The sequence below is a fragment of the Sceloporus occidentalis genome, unplaced genomic scaffold (assembly GCF_023333645.1).
Source record: "Sceloporus occidentalis isolate IW3139 unplaced genomic scaffold, rSceOcc1.0.p SCAF_1, whole genome shotgun sequence".
Classification (NCBI taxonomy): domain Eukaryota; kingdom Metazoa; phylum Chordata; class Lepidosauria; order Squamata; family Phrynosomatidae; genus Sceloporus; species Sceloporus occidentalis.
The window spans coordinates 136,420,136-136,437,493 of NW_028316981.1; the positions used below are offsets into that span (position 1 = coordinate 136,420,136).

General features: G+C 39.1%; 1 protein-coding gene across 1 annotated transcript in view; it reads left to right on the forward strand.

The window, feature by feature from the left end:
- LOC149322250 (fatty acid synthase-like) overlaps positions 1-8,838 on the forward strand; it is a 59,944-nt gene extending 51,106 nt beyond the window's left edge. The window contains exons 37-42 of the mRNA XM_089537917.1: positions 1,984-2,172; positions 3,602-3,823; positions 4,289-4,509; positions 5,051-5,149; positions 5,287-5,538; positions 7,172-8,838. Coding sequence (XP_089394043.1) covers positions 1,984-2,172; positions 3,602-3,823; positions 4,289-4,509; positions 5,051-5,149; positions 5,287-5,538; positions 7,172-7,309 — 1,121 coding nt within the window. The 3' untranslated portion in view covers positions 7,310-8,838. The remainder of the gene's footprint in view (positions 1-1,983; positions 2,173-3,601; positions 3,824-4,288; positions 4,510-5,050; positions 5,150-5,286; positions 5,539-7,171) is intronic.
- Positions 8,839-17,358: the final 8,520 nt, after the last annotated feature.

Sequence of the window (17,358 nt, forward strand, 5' to 3'; positions counted from 1 at the left end):
CCCACGAAAATGGAGGGCTGGCTGTAATCTCCAAACTGTACTTTTTGGCATGTTTCAACAAGCCATAGCTAACATTAGTACCAGCTTAAGGTTCTGGGGTGATAATAATAATTTGGTGTTACTCTAAAATGAAACCAGCAGTTTCCAGACTCCTTCCAACCTCATTGGGGGCTGAGGGTAGAAGCCCAGTTGTGGCTGGTCTTTGAAAATTGGTTTACCTGCTGCATGTAAACCCAGCCAGTTATTGAAAATCTGGCACACCAGAGTGATTATTAGATACTCAGATATGGGTTGAATGTTCCGATCAATAAAATGGGCATTCAGATTATGATCTCATCTTTAAATTGCTACTTCCCTTACTTTCTCATTATCATCAGGATCCTTATCCATCCTGTCGAACACGTGCACAGTCCAGGGGGTTTATTTGAGCTCTCTCTTTCTCTTGCATTACACATATCATGTCCAAATATTGGAATGAGTCAGTATCTTCTTTGGCAATTTAACAAAGGCTTCATTATGTCCTAATTCAGATTGCCATAAAATTATTTTCCATTTGAGCATACACCCATTTACTCCCTGTAGTGAATGCAAATATATTTCCCCTAACGTTCTTTCTCCTGGTTTTTAGTCTCATAATGCTTAAATATCTTGTCACCAAGTTATAAAAGGCAAACATTGCTGCCCCCTTGCTGAGGAACCAGAATTCTCCCTTTTCTGTTAACTGTTCCTGTTCCTTTCTGTGCAGTCACATGCTTAGCCACAAGATCATGACTCACACACAAGGCAGGTGTACTCTTGTGCCATGATGAATATAGTGCACGTATATAACAATAGTTTCTTAATTCCACTGTCCTAGCATTCATCTGCTTGCCCATTGTTACTTATGTTTCAACTTCCCTAGGCCACAGACAACCAATCAGTGGGCTAGGAGTGGGGATGGAGGCAGGGTGGCCAGATGTTCTCCTTTTTCCAGGAGGACATGTCCTACATTTCAACCTTCTGTTCAGAAGGAATTTCAAAATGTCCTCCATTTTAAGCATAACTGCAAAGTATGCATTTTCATTTATATTAGTGTTTTAGCTTTTATTTTGTAATGTCAGACATTTTTCTCAAATGTCCTACATTTTGTGATGCTGTCTTCCTTTGCAGTTATAACATCTGGTCACCCTGGATGGAGGTGATGGATTTTTCCTGTGGGCGAGTGGTCTTTTTTTTTTTGGGGGGGGGGGGGTTCCCACCTTGGCTATAAGGTTTAGAGAAACACTGATATACAAATTCAGTAAAAATCCACCAAACAGTGATACCTTTTTTGGCCAACCAAAATGCACAATATACATGTTGCAAGCTTTTGAAGCACCACTGGCTTCTTCATCAGGCAATATGTTACAAACCAAACAGGAGAAAAAAATTGAAGATGTTAGTCAGAGGCCTGCATTTTCTGTTTCTCTTCTTAAGATGATATGGAGGGGCATATCTATACCAAGTTATATATACTGATATACTAACTTGTTTTTTAAAAATCCACCCATTTAGTAAAAACTTTGCTGAAGATAATTTTGCTGAAAATAAAGTGAGAGTCAGTGTGGCATAGTGGTTTGAGTGTTGGACTATGACTCTGGAGAACAGGGTTTGATTCCCAGCTCAGCCATGAAACCCAGTGAGTGACCTTGGGCAAGTCACATGCTCTCAGCCTCAGGAGAAGACAATAGCAAAGCTTCTCTGAACAAATCTTGCCAAGAAAATCCCATTATAGGTTTGCCTTAGTGTTGCCATAAGTCAGAAATGATCTGAAGACACACAGCAACAACTAAATAAATGTTCTCTCATTTGAAGTACTGTGCTCAATATTGTTAAAGAAAAATCATATAAAGATGTTCCAAATACACTATCCCTGAGAGATGTTCTGTCAACAAATAAAATAAACTTGAGGAAGAGTCTAAATTGGTTGTCCCAATATTATTCGTTTGTATTTTTTTCCTACAGGTGTACGAGATGTGAGCAGCTTGAATGCTGACACTTCCCTGGCTGATCTAGGTTTGGATTCCCTAATGGCAGTAGAAGTACGCCAAACCCTGGAGAGGGACTATGATATTGTAATGGCAATGAGAGATGTTCGATTGCTTACCATTAACAAGCTTCGGGAATTTTCTTCCAAATCAGGGGCCACAGACAGTAAGTATATCCATCTGCTCAGAATCTGCTCTGCTTTGGATTTGTGACACAGAAGAAAGGGTGGATATCAGGAGCCAGTAAAATTGGAAGTAAATACTGCAGTGGAGAGCTGCTGTCTTGGTGTAGTGAGGAGTATATTATCCACAGAAATAATTTCTAAAGAGAGCCAGTGTGGTGCAATGGTCTGAGCACTGGACTATTGACTCTAGAGACCAGGGTTTGATTCCCTATTTGGCCATGGAAACCCACTAGGAGACCTTGGGTGAGTCACACACACTCAGCCCCAGAAAACTCCATGATAGGGTCACCTTAGGATCACCATAAGTCAGAAAAAACTTGAAGGCAAACAACAACAAAACTTCACTAAATAGATTTTTTTTCCTGATAACAGACCTATCTCTACACCAAGACTGACTGCAGCATCCCACTACAGTATTCACTTCCTATTTTATTAACTCCCAATATTCACACTTCAGCAAGTTTCTAATAAGGTAGTGACACAGGAGGTTGAATTTTTTGCAGTTAAAACTGCCAGCTTGAGAAAAAAAGCAAGGAAAACGTTTGATGAAAGTAGTAATAGATTTAATTTTCTTATTTTTTTCAAATTTGTTTCTGATTTGGTATGTGGATGTGTTAAATAATATTTTTTTTATCTACTAAAGCAAATCTATCAATGCTGCCTGATCATTTAGAATCAATGTGAATGGGAAATCCTAGATCTTGCTAAAGATGAGAACTAGCAACATTTGATAACTTGTAGCAAAATCAGATAAAGGGTTGTGAACCAGATATTTTGGGTGCCTATTCCTCCAAACTGTGAAGCTCCTTTTCTAGCCTTGAAATTTATCACTAACCAAGGCACGCCATGAGAGAGCCATTATGAGAGTCCCCTACAGATTATTTAAAAACTTGAGAGTGGTTCCATGAGTCTGTTGTTTGAGTGAGACCAGAGCACTGTAGACTTTCCTCTTGGGATGTTTTCCCATTCTGTATTCGCCTAAGGGTTGCCATATGTAAAAAATGGGCTTAGAGGCACACGACAACAACAACAATTTCCACAACTTCTTCTAGCTGCTATGGTAAGCAGAGGCAGGTGGGAGAGGTACCATATCTATATTTTTTCTCTCTCTATGGAGCTAATTCCAGGTTGAATAGAGGCAATTTAGATAAGTGTTCATCCCTGCCTTCAGTGCATGACCTGGATCTGAATTTCAATCCTCGCAGCTCTGATTACCAAACAGGAAAACCATCTGAGACTCTGTCTTCCACTCTTCAGTATCTGTATCACACTTGGTTTGGTCCTTAGTTCCTTAGAGGTTAAAGATCTAAGATACAACTGAGTGAGACTAACCCCAAACCAGTCTGTGATTTTCTTCTAGTAACTAGATTGCATGTGGCATGAATTGTCTGTATTTTCTTTTGTTTTCAGCATTATTCCAGGAGACAAAAGGTAATCAGGCTGAACAACCCAGACTGGACTTGAATAAACTATTGGTGAATCCAAATGGACCAACAATCATGCAACTCAACAAGGTGGAGAGCACGGAGCTTCCTCTCTTCCTCATTCACCCCATTGAAGGATCTCTCACAGTGTTCAACACTCTTGCCTCTAAGCTCCATATACCAAGCTATGGACTTCAGTTTACCAAAGGTAGCTTTGTTATCTTATCTGTCAAGTTTTAAAACATAGTGCCTTGTTTTCAGAATTGCTACCGGAAGCCATCAAGGCCTTTCATGAACTTCTGAAACTGCTGTATGTGAGCATGTTTTGTTCATGTGTACATGCATGAGAAAGTAGTTGGACCTGAAAAAGGGAAAAAGAAAAACAAGATCAGAATAGTGGTTTTTAAAGTGAGTGAACATGGGCGTGTGGGGAGGAGTTTGCAACTCTTTTATAAAATCAACAAAAAACATTCCTATCTCTATATATATTTCCTATTCCTATATAGCTTTTCATTTTAAATATTTCCAGACACCTCTAACCACTTTAAATGGATTTTAAAATCCCTATTTATATTTCATTGGTACAACACTATCTCTCAATTTAGAGACAGACAAGCAATATTGTCTATTGATCTTCTATAGGTTGACTGTTTCCATAACTTTGTTTTCTTAGCTGCTCCTTCGGACAGTATAAAGAGCCTGGCATCCTATTACATTGATTGCATAAAACAAGTACAGCCAGATGGCCCCTATCGAATTTCAGGATACTCCTTTGGTGCCTGTGTAGCTTTCGAAATGTGTTGTCAGCTCCAAGTTCAACAGAATCCCTCCTGTTTACCCAACAGCCTTTTCCTGCTTGATGGTTCTCATTCGTATGTAGCAGCACACACACAGGTGAGAGGTTCTAGGTCAGTCTAGCTATGCCCATTTCCAAACTTTTTTGTAAGCTGCAGACTGACGATAACATGCACATCTTTTGCTGCATATATATGGAATGAACACATGTACATTTCATTTCATTTCCTAGTTAGTCAATTCCTGTAATGCTAGATTTGATCTAGCATTGGGCTCCTTTGAAGACATTTCCATTGCATTTATCAAAGGAATCAAAAGTTTTAAATAACTTTGATATTTATACTTTTATTTAAATTTTTATATCATTTTAATCTGTGATTTTAAAAACATGTTGGCCATCTTGAGTCTTGTTATTGGGAGAAAGGCAGAATAAAAATGAATAAAAATAATACATGAACTTAATTCTGTGACACAACATACCAATCCCAAACCATCTATCTGAAGATGAGCAAAATATTTTTTCCTGCTTTTTCAGATACTTCTGATATTTTAGTCATTTGATCCCCAGCATGATGCTAAAATTCTGTTGTGCCCCCAAGATCTTTTAAACAAAAATTATCTTATGGTCCATCTATTTCAGAGCTACAGAGCCAAGCTAACTCCAGGAAATGAGGCTGAAGCAGAGACTGAAGCATTGTGTGCCTTTATTCAGCAGTTCACTGGCATGGAATATAATAAGGTAGTGTTTTTCCACATTTGTTCACATGAGCAATAAAATGTATTTTACTCACAACTGTTTCTGTAAACTGCACTGTATCTTACAAGTAACACTTTTCTTCCTCTTCTTCTCCTTTTCTCTTTTCCTACTGCTTGCAGTTGCTAGAGGTCCTTCTGCCCCTGCCAGATCTGGAAGCTCGTGCCAATGCTGCTGCAGATCTGATAACTCAGAATCACAAGGACATCAGCCATGAGGCACTCACTTTTGCAGCTACTTCGTTTTATCATAAACTGAAGGCAGGAGAAAAGTATATACCAGAATGCAAGTATCATGGCAATGTGATGCTGCTGAAAGCAAAGACACACAATGAATTTGGAGAAGGACTTGGAGGAGACTACAAACTTTCAGAGGTTAGTTGCACTGATGAAAAGAATCAAAAAATTTCTCTTGTTTAAATGAGCACTCATTACAGTTACTTTTCAGTAAGAGAAGAGGACATATAGCCTTCCAAATGTTGTTGAACTCTAGCTTCAGTCAGTGCCAATCTACATGGCTAGTGGTTTAGAGATTGTGCACACCATAATCCAATAGAATCTGGAGGACTACAGGTTCCTCACCTCTGCCTTAAAGCAACACAAGATACAGCCCTTTCTGATAATGTGTATTTAGCACTTGAAAGTAATAAAAGTCTGCAATGGTGCACTGTAGCATCACTGTCTCCCAATAAAAACTGAAGTTCTCCAAGGGTCACAAAGTTGCCATGCCTAATGTCCAAAGAAAAACCATGACAGAAAATTACTGAGGGACAATTAGTACTAAAAAAATTTCCAGGAGCAAACTCCAGTGGTTTTTTTTTTTATTTATGAATTGCCATGTTTGTGTCACCTGTCAATGTACATTGAACCTATTAATTTGATAGGGTTACTTTAAGGAAGGAATGCTTTTGTGAGTTACTTCCTCTGATATATAGCCTACAGCACTTGGCATTCTTTGGTGATTTCCCATCCGAGTACTAACCAGGGCTGACCATGCTTAGCTTCCAAGATCAGACAGATCTGGTGCCTTTATAGCTTCCCTAAAATGAATTCCTTACAGAACTTTGAAGGGACTGATCATCCCACCAGAAATATTACAAACTGTGTGAACTATGTAAATCACAATGTAAATTATGTTAAACTGCAATATACTATATGCACTACATTATATGGAAAGGTGATTAGCAGAAGTGGTAACTGAAATGGAATTACTGCTTTCTTATCATGGATAATTGTTTCCCAGTTTTAATAATGAGTCCTAAAAAGCATCAAGGAATTTTATTGTCTTCCTAATTACTATTCATGCACCAGTAGCAACTGTTTTTTCCCCATGTCAGTGAGGCCAGTGAATCTGTTCTGGCTTTTAATCCAAATGGTCAATGATCAGTCCAAGGTGCTGAACCTGTTTTGCATTGGACTCGCCCAACCAAAAGTAGTCCCACTTACATGGAAGCCACCAGCAGTCACTATCTTGCACTATCCTGTATAGTCCTCTCCCACCTTGATGTCAACCTTTTCTGTAACTACAAATATATAATTATCATGTCATTCCCCAAATCCATTTTCTTAGCCTGTGAAGCAGAAAGAACCAGTATGGTTTGGTGGTTTGGATGGGGTTCAAATCTCCACTCAGTCACAGAAAACCCACTGTGTGACCTTGGGCAAATCAGACTCTATCAGCTTTAGAGGAAGGCAAAGGCAAATTTCCCCTGAAGAAATCTTGTCAAGAAAAAATTAGAATAATATTGACATAAGTCAGAATTGACTTGGAGCCACATAACAACAATGGTCAAGCAAAAGGTAAAGGTCTGGTTTGGTAGGCTATGAGGATGATTCTCCCAAAGGAAAGGTACCTTACAACTTGCTTAATATGTTTTAGAATGTGGGGAAAGTAATTTTAAAAAGTAAAAGGACTTGAAGATCCTCTTAGATGGCTTTGACTTCTGCCTGAAGAAACAAAAGGCACTAAAATGTGTGTGCCATGTTCTTGTCTTTGCATCCCATGCAGGTCTGTGATGGGAAAGTATTTGTCCATATCGTTGAAGGGGACCACTGCACCATCCTGGAGGGAGATGGCGTTGAGTCAATTACTGGGATCATTCACAGCTCACTAGCAGAATCCCGGGACAGTGTTCGAGAGGGCTAGATGTTTCAGAAACTCTGCTGTCATTGTTAGAGAGAATTCAAACCTAACCCTTATGACAACCCCAAGGAACTCTTCCTGTAAACCATCATATCATCTGCTCTGCAGCCACACATAGGGAGCCCTGTTGATCAGCATCCCTCTTCCTCTCTCTTCCAACCAGTGACTGTTTTTGCAACTGTTACAAGGACCTATGCTGATGGCAAGAATTTACACCATTTGGCAGTATGAAAATTAGGACAAGATGTGTATGTGTGTGTGTGTGTGTGTGTGTGTGTGTTGTACTATGTATTGTATTGTTGTCTTAGAAGTGTTCCAAAGTGAAATTAACCAAGCTCAGTGAGCAAGGAGGGAAGCTGCAGCTGATTTTGGAGACACCTTTGTCTGTGAAGAGTCAGTCTGTAGCAATATCAGTAAGTTAATTCTATTGAGGGTTTTTATTGTTTTGGTTTTTTTGTAATTCTTACTTTTAATTTGAAATATATAGATATTTATTGCATTGTTAACTTCACTTAGATTGTTTTAATATGTCACTGACTAAATGATAAGGACAAAATATTCCACTGTGGAGTATTTTTTTTCTGCTGCTTTGTTGCCTCAGTTTTTTTAAATTTAAATCAAAATTCACCTCTTGAAAAATGAGGTCAGACTGGAAGGCAGATTCCCAGCCAAATAACACATTCCTGTGCAGAAGGGTTGTATTATTTCTGCTAAATTGCAAGTCCTTTTGAGACTAGAATGGTTTGGTAGTTCAGAGCACGTAACACATGTTTCTCTTACCAGAGGTTGGAGCTTAAAATCTTGGGTATCTCTTACATCCATTTGGGGACTGTACAGATTAGGCATATGCAGTTTTCTGTGCTCTGCGTCATAATTTTTCCCTGAAAGTTTTTAATCTAGATTCTTGATTTCTCCCACTTTCAACCTGAAGGAGCAGGATTTAGATTTCACATGGTTTCTTATTGATAATAACTTGATTTAACCCTCCTACAGCTGAGCCATTTCCTTCTTCAGTTCTTCAAAATGCAAAGCTCTTCAGCAGTTATCATGGTTTGCTGAAAGCAACTTAGTAAAAAAAAGGGGGGAATAGAACATTTTCTAGCTTCTTCTATGTTGGATATTCTGTGTTGGATAGAGGAATCAGTGCATCTTTGCTGCACCAATGATACAGAGGAGACGTGCTAGTATCACACAGGATTGCTGTGCCTGTCCAAACAGCTTTAGAATCCAGTGTCTCAGCTGGATTATTTTACCAGCATTGGGGCGCAGAGACCTGCACACCCATCCCCTAACCCTTGGGAGTGAGTGGTCTAGGCCATCCTCTGTGGACAAGCAGCTAAGTGACTGGTTTTAGTTCTTAATTTTAAGGGGAAATTCCTTTGAAATCTGAAATGTAAAATGAGAACATTTCCAGTTTGTTATGTTGTGATTGCTTCTTCTTTTTCTTCTTTTTTAACATTCCTTTGATGAAAAAGCTCTGGGGTGTCCTTTCTTCTATGGCTCTCCTGTAATTAAATGCAACTTAAACTCTAGTTTGGCTTTTCTTGTCTGTTATTTCTACATTCCTTGTTCCTTTACTGCTTTTTCTTTCTGAAGGAATACAGAGAGATGCTCCCTAATACTTTCAGGTTAATTTGGTTTGGAGACTGTAAAAAGCATTTTCTGATTAGCTTGAACTATGGGAGGTACAGTCAAATAACTGAGCTATTTGACTGACAATCATGTGCCTCTTAGTTTTGGTTTTCTTTCTTACATGGATGAAGAACATTTGGTCTACCAGATGTTGTTGGATTGCAGCTCCCATAATTCCTTATGATAGGATACAGTGGTTAGGGGACTGATTGGAGTTGCAATCCAAAACTTATAGAGAGCACCCCACCTTTTGGCTTTAGAAACTCATTAAGGGCTGAAACAGACAGCTCTTTTCCGCTGCCTTCCCAGTGACTTGGGAGGACAATGTTTAAACACTGCATACTCTCAAGCCACTTGGAAGCTGCTGCACGATGCTGGAGGGCCTTAAAGCTGCTGGAAAAGCCAGCTTTTTGATGCCAGAAAAAGGAGCAGCTCTTTGTCGCTCCTCTTTCAGCCAGCAAAAAGGTGGATTGGGGCTGCAGAATGCAGTTGCCGAGACCCAATCCGGTTTCGGCAGGGGCAGCCTGTTTTAACCCTAAGTTAACTGATATCATTTCCCCATTACCTGAATTCGGATAACCTATTATGCAAGGCTGCTATGAGAACAGTTGGACCAGAATATGAGAACTGTGGTTACATGATAAGTATTTCCAGGAAAAATCTTTCAAGGGGCCATATCTGAGTAGATTTAATAAGCTTTAGTAAGCCAGCAACAATGAAGTAGAAATGGAGAGTGTGCTATGTTTGAATGAGTGTCAAATTGCAGCACCTTGCCTATGTGTTGCAACAAATTGCGAGTAATAAACCTAGAAGTGAGAGTAAAATACTTCCATTGGCAAGGTTATTTCTAAGTTGAATTGCACAGAAATCCTAAAGTTTGGGGTTTCAGTGGGCTGCTATGAAAATCTTTACATGACACTAAAAAAAGCACATCTGAGCATTTCTTGCACTGCAGAAATTGTTCACGTGTTTTCTGAAGCCTACCTCAGTACCCTGGATTGATGGTAACCATAATTAAGAACAATCAAACATAAAACCTAAGTGTGGAAATGGGTAGGCTTTCAGATATGAGATGGAAAATCCTGTAGGGGCCAGAAGATTATGTGATCCTGAGCTCACTACAGATTCCTTAAACCTAGTTAATTATTGGATTAGGTTTGTCTCCACACTAGTGATCAACTATGGAGGAGATAATGTCCAGCAATCATTGGGTAATGTTTTTAATTTAATTTAATTTAATTTTTAAAGAGATTAATTCTTATGACTATTTTAGGCAAATGTTGAAACTATTGGTTGTGGGATGTGAAACAGATATTGGTATTTAGATGTCTGAGGAAAAGAAACACAATTTTTCCTTAATTATTAATTTCAGAACAGCTGCCATTACTTCAGAAGTGTCTAAATCTTCACTAGTCCCATGTAACACAATGGTTGAATAGAGTCTGCAAAAATAAATAACTTAAAAGTGCCTGTACTGTGTCTAAAAGTTAAAGGTTTTCCCTGACAAGATTGTCAAGTTGTAACCAAATGTAGGGGGCGGTGCTTATCTCCATTACTAAGCTGAAGAACCAGCGGTGTCAAAGTCAACTGTGATTGTGTGGCCAGCATGACTGCACAGAACACTGTTTAGCTTCCCACCGAAGTTGTACCTATTTATCTACTTGCACTTTTACATGCTTTTAAACTGCTAGATTGGCAAAAGCTGGGACTAGTGACGGGTGCTCATTCCATCACATGGCACCTGGGCCTCAAACTGCTGACCTGCTAGTCTTGCAATTGTGAGAGTCAGCGTCTTAACCGCTGAGCCACCACGGCTTTTTACTCCTGCTAAATTGTTGTGATTAGGGCATCCCCACAAACAGCTAACAACCCATAATGACTAATTTGTTATTTATGAATTAATGTGGGTGTGTCCTTTGCTTATGCAAAATTAAGCATTGTTCTTGCTTCTGATCACCCCAATCCTGAGCAGCAACCTGGACTTTAAACAAGAGTTGGAGGAGAAGCCAGCCAGGTCTGATTAAATATTGGCACAGTTATGAAAGGATTGGGCTTGCATCTTGGCAATAACCTTTGGGTCTGATTCCTCTGAGCAACTGGGACCTCACACTCCTTAGTGGCAGCTCAGCATTAGAAGCAATGTGCCAAAAAGGACATAATTGAGAGACAAAGTACTAAGCCAGAAGGCTATCAACTTCTAAGGAAGGAGGAAGAACCTAGGAGGGGCCAGAGTCAGGTGAACTACAGACAAAGAAAAGCTGTTTAGGCTCTTGCAATTCCTGCTTTCTAGATGATGAACAGACTCCAGTTGTGTCTAGCACCCAGCCTTCCTGCTTGAATTCTATACAGGGCATTGAAAATTTTCAGTAAATCCTTTAAATGTAGCTCTGTTCTAATAAAAAAGAAACATGGTGCCTCACACCAATCTGTTTAATTCATAGAAACATAAATTTTGTTTTAAGCACCAAATAGTGGATGCTGCATGTTGCTCCAGGAACATACATATCTCTCTGTTGGTACTGTCTGTTTATATTTACATCTAAACAAACATTTTCACAACTGTAAGTAAAATAATTTATCAAGGCATTAATCCCAAACCTAAAATAGTTTTACTTTCTATTTCTGATCAGCAACATTTGGTCCTAAAGACTTGATCCTCTTTTTGTGTACAGCTGCCAGGCTTGAAATAGCCCAGCGCTAGAAGAACATTAACAATCTTTCACTTGATATTTGGACAAAGAGAGTCTGGAACAGCTCCCTGACGGAAAAATTAACATTACAATCTGAAACATCAGAAATAAGAGACTGGCACAGACAATATGGTTTCCCTTTTACTCATATTATCAATAATATTTGGCATGATGTTTTAAGAAAGGATTTAGATTAATTACATTCCAGTCTATCAGGCCTCAATGTAAGAAGTTTTTAAAATGTACTAGTAATATAACTGTAACTTTGACCTATTTATGCTGGTTTGTAAAAAAATAAATAGTCCATTTTGCACTCTTTCCTTCCATTACTGAATGCTGCAGCAAGATTATCTTTCCACAAATTTCTGCCTGACCATTTCCAAACACTATTCTTCACTTTTTGCACCATATGTACTGTAAATGTTTTTAATGTAGGAAAGAGCACAAAATGTATGCTCTAGCCAATGTATACTGCTTATTTACATAACAAACTAATTTAAACATACCGTAAATTATCTTGCCATCATATGTGAAAATGGTCTTGAGGGACAGTTACATATTAGAAATAAGCCTGTCTCAGAAAACAGTATCTGTTTGATGTTCTCCCACAATTCTGTTACATGCTGGATGACTTATACCATGGAACAATGTTCATTTCCCCACCTCTGAGCCACATTTCTGGTTATTGTTGCTGTGGGTGAGAAATTAAAAAATAAAACAGAACCTAATATAAGCAGAGCCTAAGTATATCTACTACCAGGGAAGACCAGGGAAGATCTTGACACAGGAATATTGTTTTTTTGCTACAACTCTTTGAAGTGTAATATAAATTTCTACCCTTAATATTTGTCAAAGTATAAAGGCTGGTGCACTATTATACCAGGCAGGAAAATACGCATCCCTTTGAAGCCATACATTATGTAAATAGATGTCTTCAAGACTTGTAGAACACAGGTCATAATATAGACCAGTGGGCCTAAGCTGCTTCTTAGTACAGGCATTTTATGGCAAAAGGGTTTCCAGATAAAGTAATAATGTAAATCACCTAAAGGCTGAGCCAGAGTGGCAAGATCAGAAATTGGCAGAAGCTAAAGCTACAGTTAGACATGTAAAGCAACAAGCAGCAAAATTTAGGAAATGGAACACCACAGTAGCCATTTTGCAGTACGTAAGTCTGAAGGAATAGGTGCCATTTTATTATACATTAAAATGTGGCCAATGATGGCTTGACTGTAAGCACAAAAATGAGAGAGTAACTAAAAAAATATATTCTATTATATTCCTACTATATTTTTCAATACAGGTTCAGTCTCCCTTATCTGGAATTCTGAAATACAAAATATTTCAAAATTCAAAATTGTCCACATGAGTGGCTGAGATAGCGATGCCTCTGCTTTCTGATGGTTCAGTGTACACAAACTGTGTTTCATGCACAAAATATATAAAATATTGTGTATAAAGTTACCTTCAGGCAGGCTAAGATGTATGTGAAACATAAATTAATTTAATATTTAGGCTTGGGTCCCATCCCCAAGATATTTTATTATGCATATGTAAATATTCCAAAATCCAGAAAACTCCGACATCCAAAATATTTCTGGTCTCAGTTTCAGAAAATGAAGACTCAATCTGTATTATTTTCTGCATTATAACCATTTGTGATTTTGCTGACTGATTGTCAGGATGGAGAATCATGAACCCTACACATGTTCTAATGCTGGAAATCCCATCAGCCTTAGCCAGCTTAGTCAAGGATAAATTATACTGAAAACTGCAGTCCAATCATATCCAGATGAATCCATAATTCTCACTCCTGATTACGAAACTCTCCCCCCACCAGCCTTTAAAAGTCAACACAAAGATCTGAAATAGGCCCAGAAACAGACCACGAGCCAGTGTCATGCTGGTATCACATGAACATATTGTCTGTTCCTAGTTAATAACTTAATAACTCTATTTTGTTCTACCTGGAGTTCTGAACCTTATTCAAACATGTACTGCACTGCAGTGATCTACATGATAGGTTACCAGAGGTTGGATAGCTGTCAGACAGGTCTAGGTTAGGCCAGGCCAGTTTGTGCATCAGATCCAGGAAGATCGCCAAACTACAACTGAATTTTTCAAAAACCACAAAGACTGTGGAATGACATGCCAGATGAGATTTAATAGCTGAATAGGCTGTCTGAAATTTAAAAAGCATTAAAGCCCAATCTCTACCAGCAGGCTTATCCAGATAATTTTTAAATTGTTAATTTTAAATGAGGATTGTTTTAAAATGTATACATTTTATTTGTCCTTTTAAATTGATGTGTATTTTAACTGATGTGTTTTTAATTGATGTTGTGTGCTTGTTAATTGTTGTTGTTGTTCCCTGTCTCAATCCATGAGGAGAGGAGAGCAAGAAATAACCACCACCACCACCACTCACCTGGGCAGATAAGTCATTCCTTAACAGCACCTCTGTCTTGTCCATATATACATACAGCAAAACTAGTTCTGGCATTTCAGTGTACCATAAGCTGAATTAATATGCAAAATGCATATGATATTGTAGCCAAGGGTCCGTTTAGGGGAATTTTATTATTATTGTTATTAGCTCAAATATTGCAAGAGGGGCTGGCCACAAGAGCCCACCGAAATCACCCTCCCGATATGTATACAAAGTAGACCAGGGGATCCCAATAAATAAAGCTGAGACGGATATTAATAACTAGATGTCTAATTTATTGAAATAGGGGAAAAACACATGTGTTGCGCATACACTCACACACACACTCAGGACTCAGGAAAATTAGGGTTGGAAAATGGGAACAGATTTCAGGCGTTACTAATGGAGATGCTTACCAGAATGTAGACTCCCTCCGGGAAGCGAATGGGGTGCTGGACAGTGAGACAAGTCTGCTCCGCAACCTGGGAGTGAGCAGAAATGCCGGCTACCAAAACAGAGGTCTGACTGACATGGAGTAAGTAGACCTTGTAAAATGGCGCGCTGAGCAGCCAAAGTTGGGACTTTTTATAGGCGAAATCTCGCCTGAGGCAAAGAGGCTGGCTTGGCCAAAACAAAAGTGTTTAAAGATTTTCTTTTCACTTGGATGTCTGCTTTAGATAGTATAAAGGGCTTATGCCTCTTGGACAATAGGTTTGAGGAGGAGGTTGATAGCTTCAGGGAAGGCAATCCTTTCACTCTTCCCAGCCTTGAGATAATCCCTTCATGCGACTTCCCTGGACCCTCTGAGATGTTAATATGGGTGCTCCCTCAGGGGAGGTGTACATGTCCTCTCGCTTTGCCAGTAATGGCGGACAGGCTTGGAGTCTGGCCAGGGGTCATCCAAGGGTTATCATTGATTCCAAAATTTATATAAAACAGCCTGGGTAACAATATTTCATTAAAGCAAATTATATTCCATTTTATTATCCATGACAGTCAGCAAAATTATTTGATTGGTGTCCTCCTGCAGGACACAAGCACACACTGCAAAGTAGTGGAAAATATCAAGATGAAAGTCACCCCTCCCCAAGAAAACACAACCCACAAACCCAAACAAACCTGTTTAACTGGTAATTTATTCTCCCAAGAGGGGCATAGTGTGAAATGTTCTGCAGGCAAAGCCAAATTGCCTCTTGCCAGGTAATACCATTCTGAGGCATCTGCCCCTTATTCCACTACTGTCCCCATCAAGTGTAAAGTTCTGCCAGAATCTCACTACCGTATGTGAAGACTTCCATAAATCTCACTGCAGTCACCCAGAGTAAGAGATCTTTTCCTTATCCCCAGCTCTGTCACCAATGTAAGGACCTTCTCCAGTCCCACTGCTGTTGCCTCCAACAGTGGGGATCTCCTAGATGAGTGGTTCCCCCCAACCCAGGGGTCGGGACCTCTTTGGGTGTCAAATAAAATTTTCACAGGGGTTGCCAAGGACCACCCCCAGAGCACCACTAATCACTATGCTTTACTTATATTCAATTTGTAACAATGAAAATACAATTCATAACAATAGCAAAATTAAAGTTATGAAATAGCAACAAAAATAATTTTATGGTTGGGGGTTACCACAACATGAGCAACTGTATTTAAGGATCATAGCATCAGAAAGGTTGGGAGCCACTGTCCTAGGTGCTTTCAAGGTTCCTGTGCAGGATATTATGCAATGTCTGGAGACCAAATCTCTCCCTTCTCTGTTCTGTACTCTGCTGCCACCACAAACACTGTGTCTCAGCCCAATCTTTATATATCTAGCATTCCTGCAATCCAAAAACGTGTCACCTGAACCAGCCAGTTTGTGTGTGTGTCAGTATCCTATGAAGCGTACAATAAAAATAATACTTTATTAACACAGCCTAAACATAACAAAATAGATGAATAATTTAACAATTTTTTAAATTCACTCTCACTTCTAGCTAGCTCTGGGTGCACTGACACTGTAAAAATCATGTAGTTTGACACCACTTTAAATGCCACAGCTCCATCCTACAGAGTTGTAGGATTTGTAGTTTTCTGAAGCACAAGCACATTTTGGCAGAAAAAGCTAAAGACCTTGTAAAACTACAAATCCTGGAATTCCATAGGACAGAGCCATGGCAGTCAAAGTGGTGTCATACGACATTACTTCTACAGTGTACATGCACCCAATGTATTCCTTGCTTAGGAAAAATCTATGAAAGTAATGGGGTAGCCATAGGTTGGCAGGCAACTTGAAGGCACATGTACACATACACAGTGGAACAACTAAGATGGCCTCTGAGAGCCTTTCCCATCTGAGTTGCAAAGTACCATATAATGTCTCACTGAAGGAATTAATCACTCTTCTACATCACTCATTAATTCCAATACCTGACAGACACCCTCAGTCCTAATCCTCCTTTCACTCACTTCACCACACCACAATTCTCAAACTGACTAGATCAACTGACTAGATCACCAGCATTACTCAAATCCCCACAAATGTTCCCCCAAATCACCACCCATTTCCCATATTCCACCCTCTTGCCCTCTCCAGCTCCTAACCACCATATTACCATAATCACAGATACGTACAACATTTTTCATAAAGGATCCATGACTTCACAGCCATCTCTTCAGATGCCATCCTGTGCCTGTTCAATTGCAGATGCAGTTTGGTGGTAGCTATTACGACTGGGAGCACATGCTGCTAATAACCTGAGCCACAGCTCACAGGGATCTGCTCTGTCTCAATTTAGATTGTAATATCATGTCAATCTTGACACATGTTGTTGCTTTATGTATGTTCAGATACCTAGGCTCACAACCAACCCCTCTGAGCTAACTCAAATATTTTTGTTTGATTGTTTTACATACTTTCTGTAACTTGAACAATAAATAACTAATAATTATTAGTAAATTATTAGTAAAAATTCCCCACTCAGCCATGAAAGCCACTGGGTGACCTGGCGAATCACATGCTGTAAGCCTTAGGGTTGCCATAAATCGAAAATGATTACAACAACTAATGAATCATTACTTAACAGGAAGAAGAAATGCATGGCAGGTTGAAGGTAAAGTGGTAGAAAAGAATGGTAGGAGTGGTAGAATGGGGAGGGGAAGACCAGGCTCTGTAGAGTGAACTGCAAAAACAAAAACAAAAAACACACCTGTAAATAAATAAAAGCTGTAAATAACTAAAGCCAAAAGAAGGTGAGAGGAGATCTACTAGGGAAAACCAATAAAAAAGGCACAAAGAATTAGGCCAGATCAGTTACTGTACAAAAAGA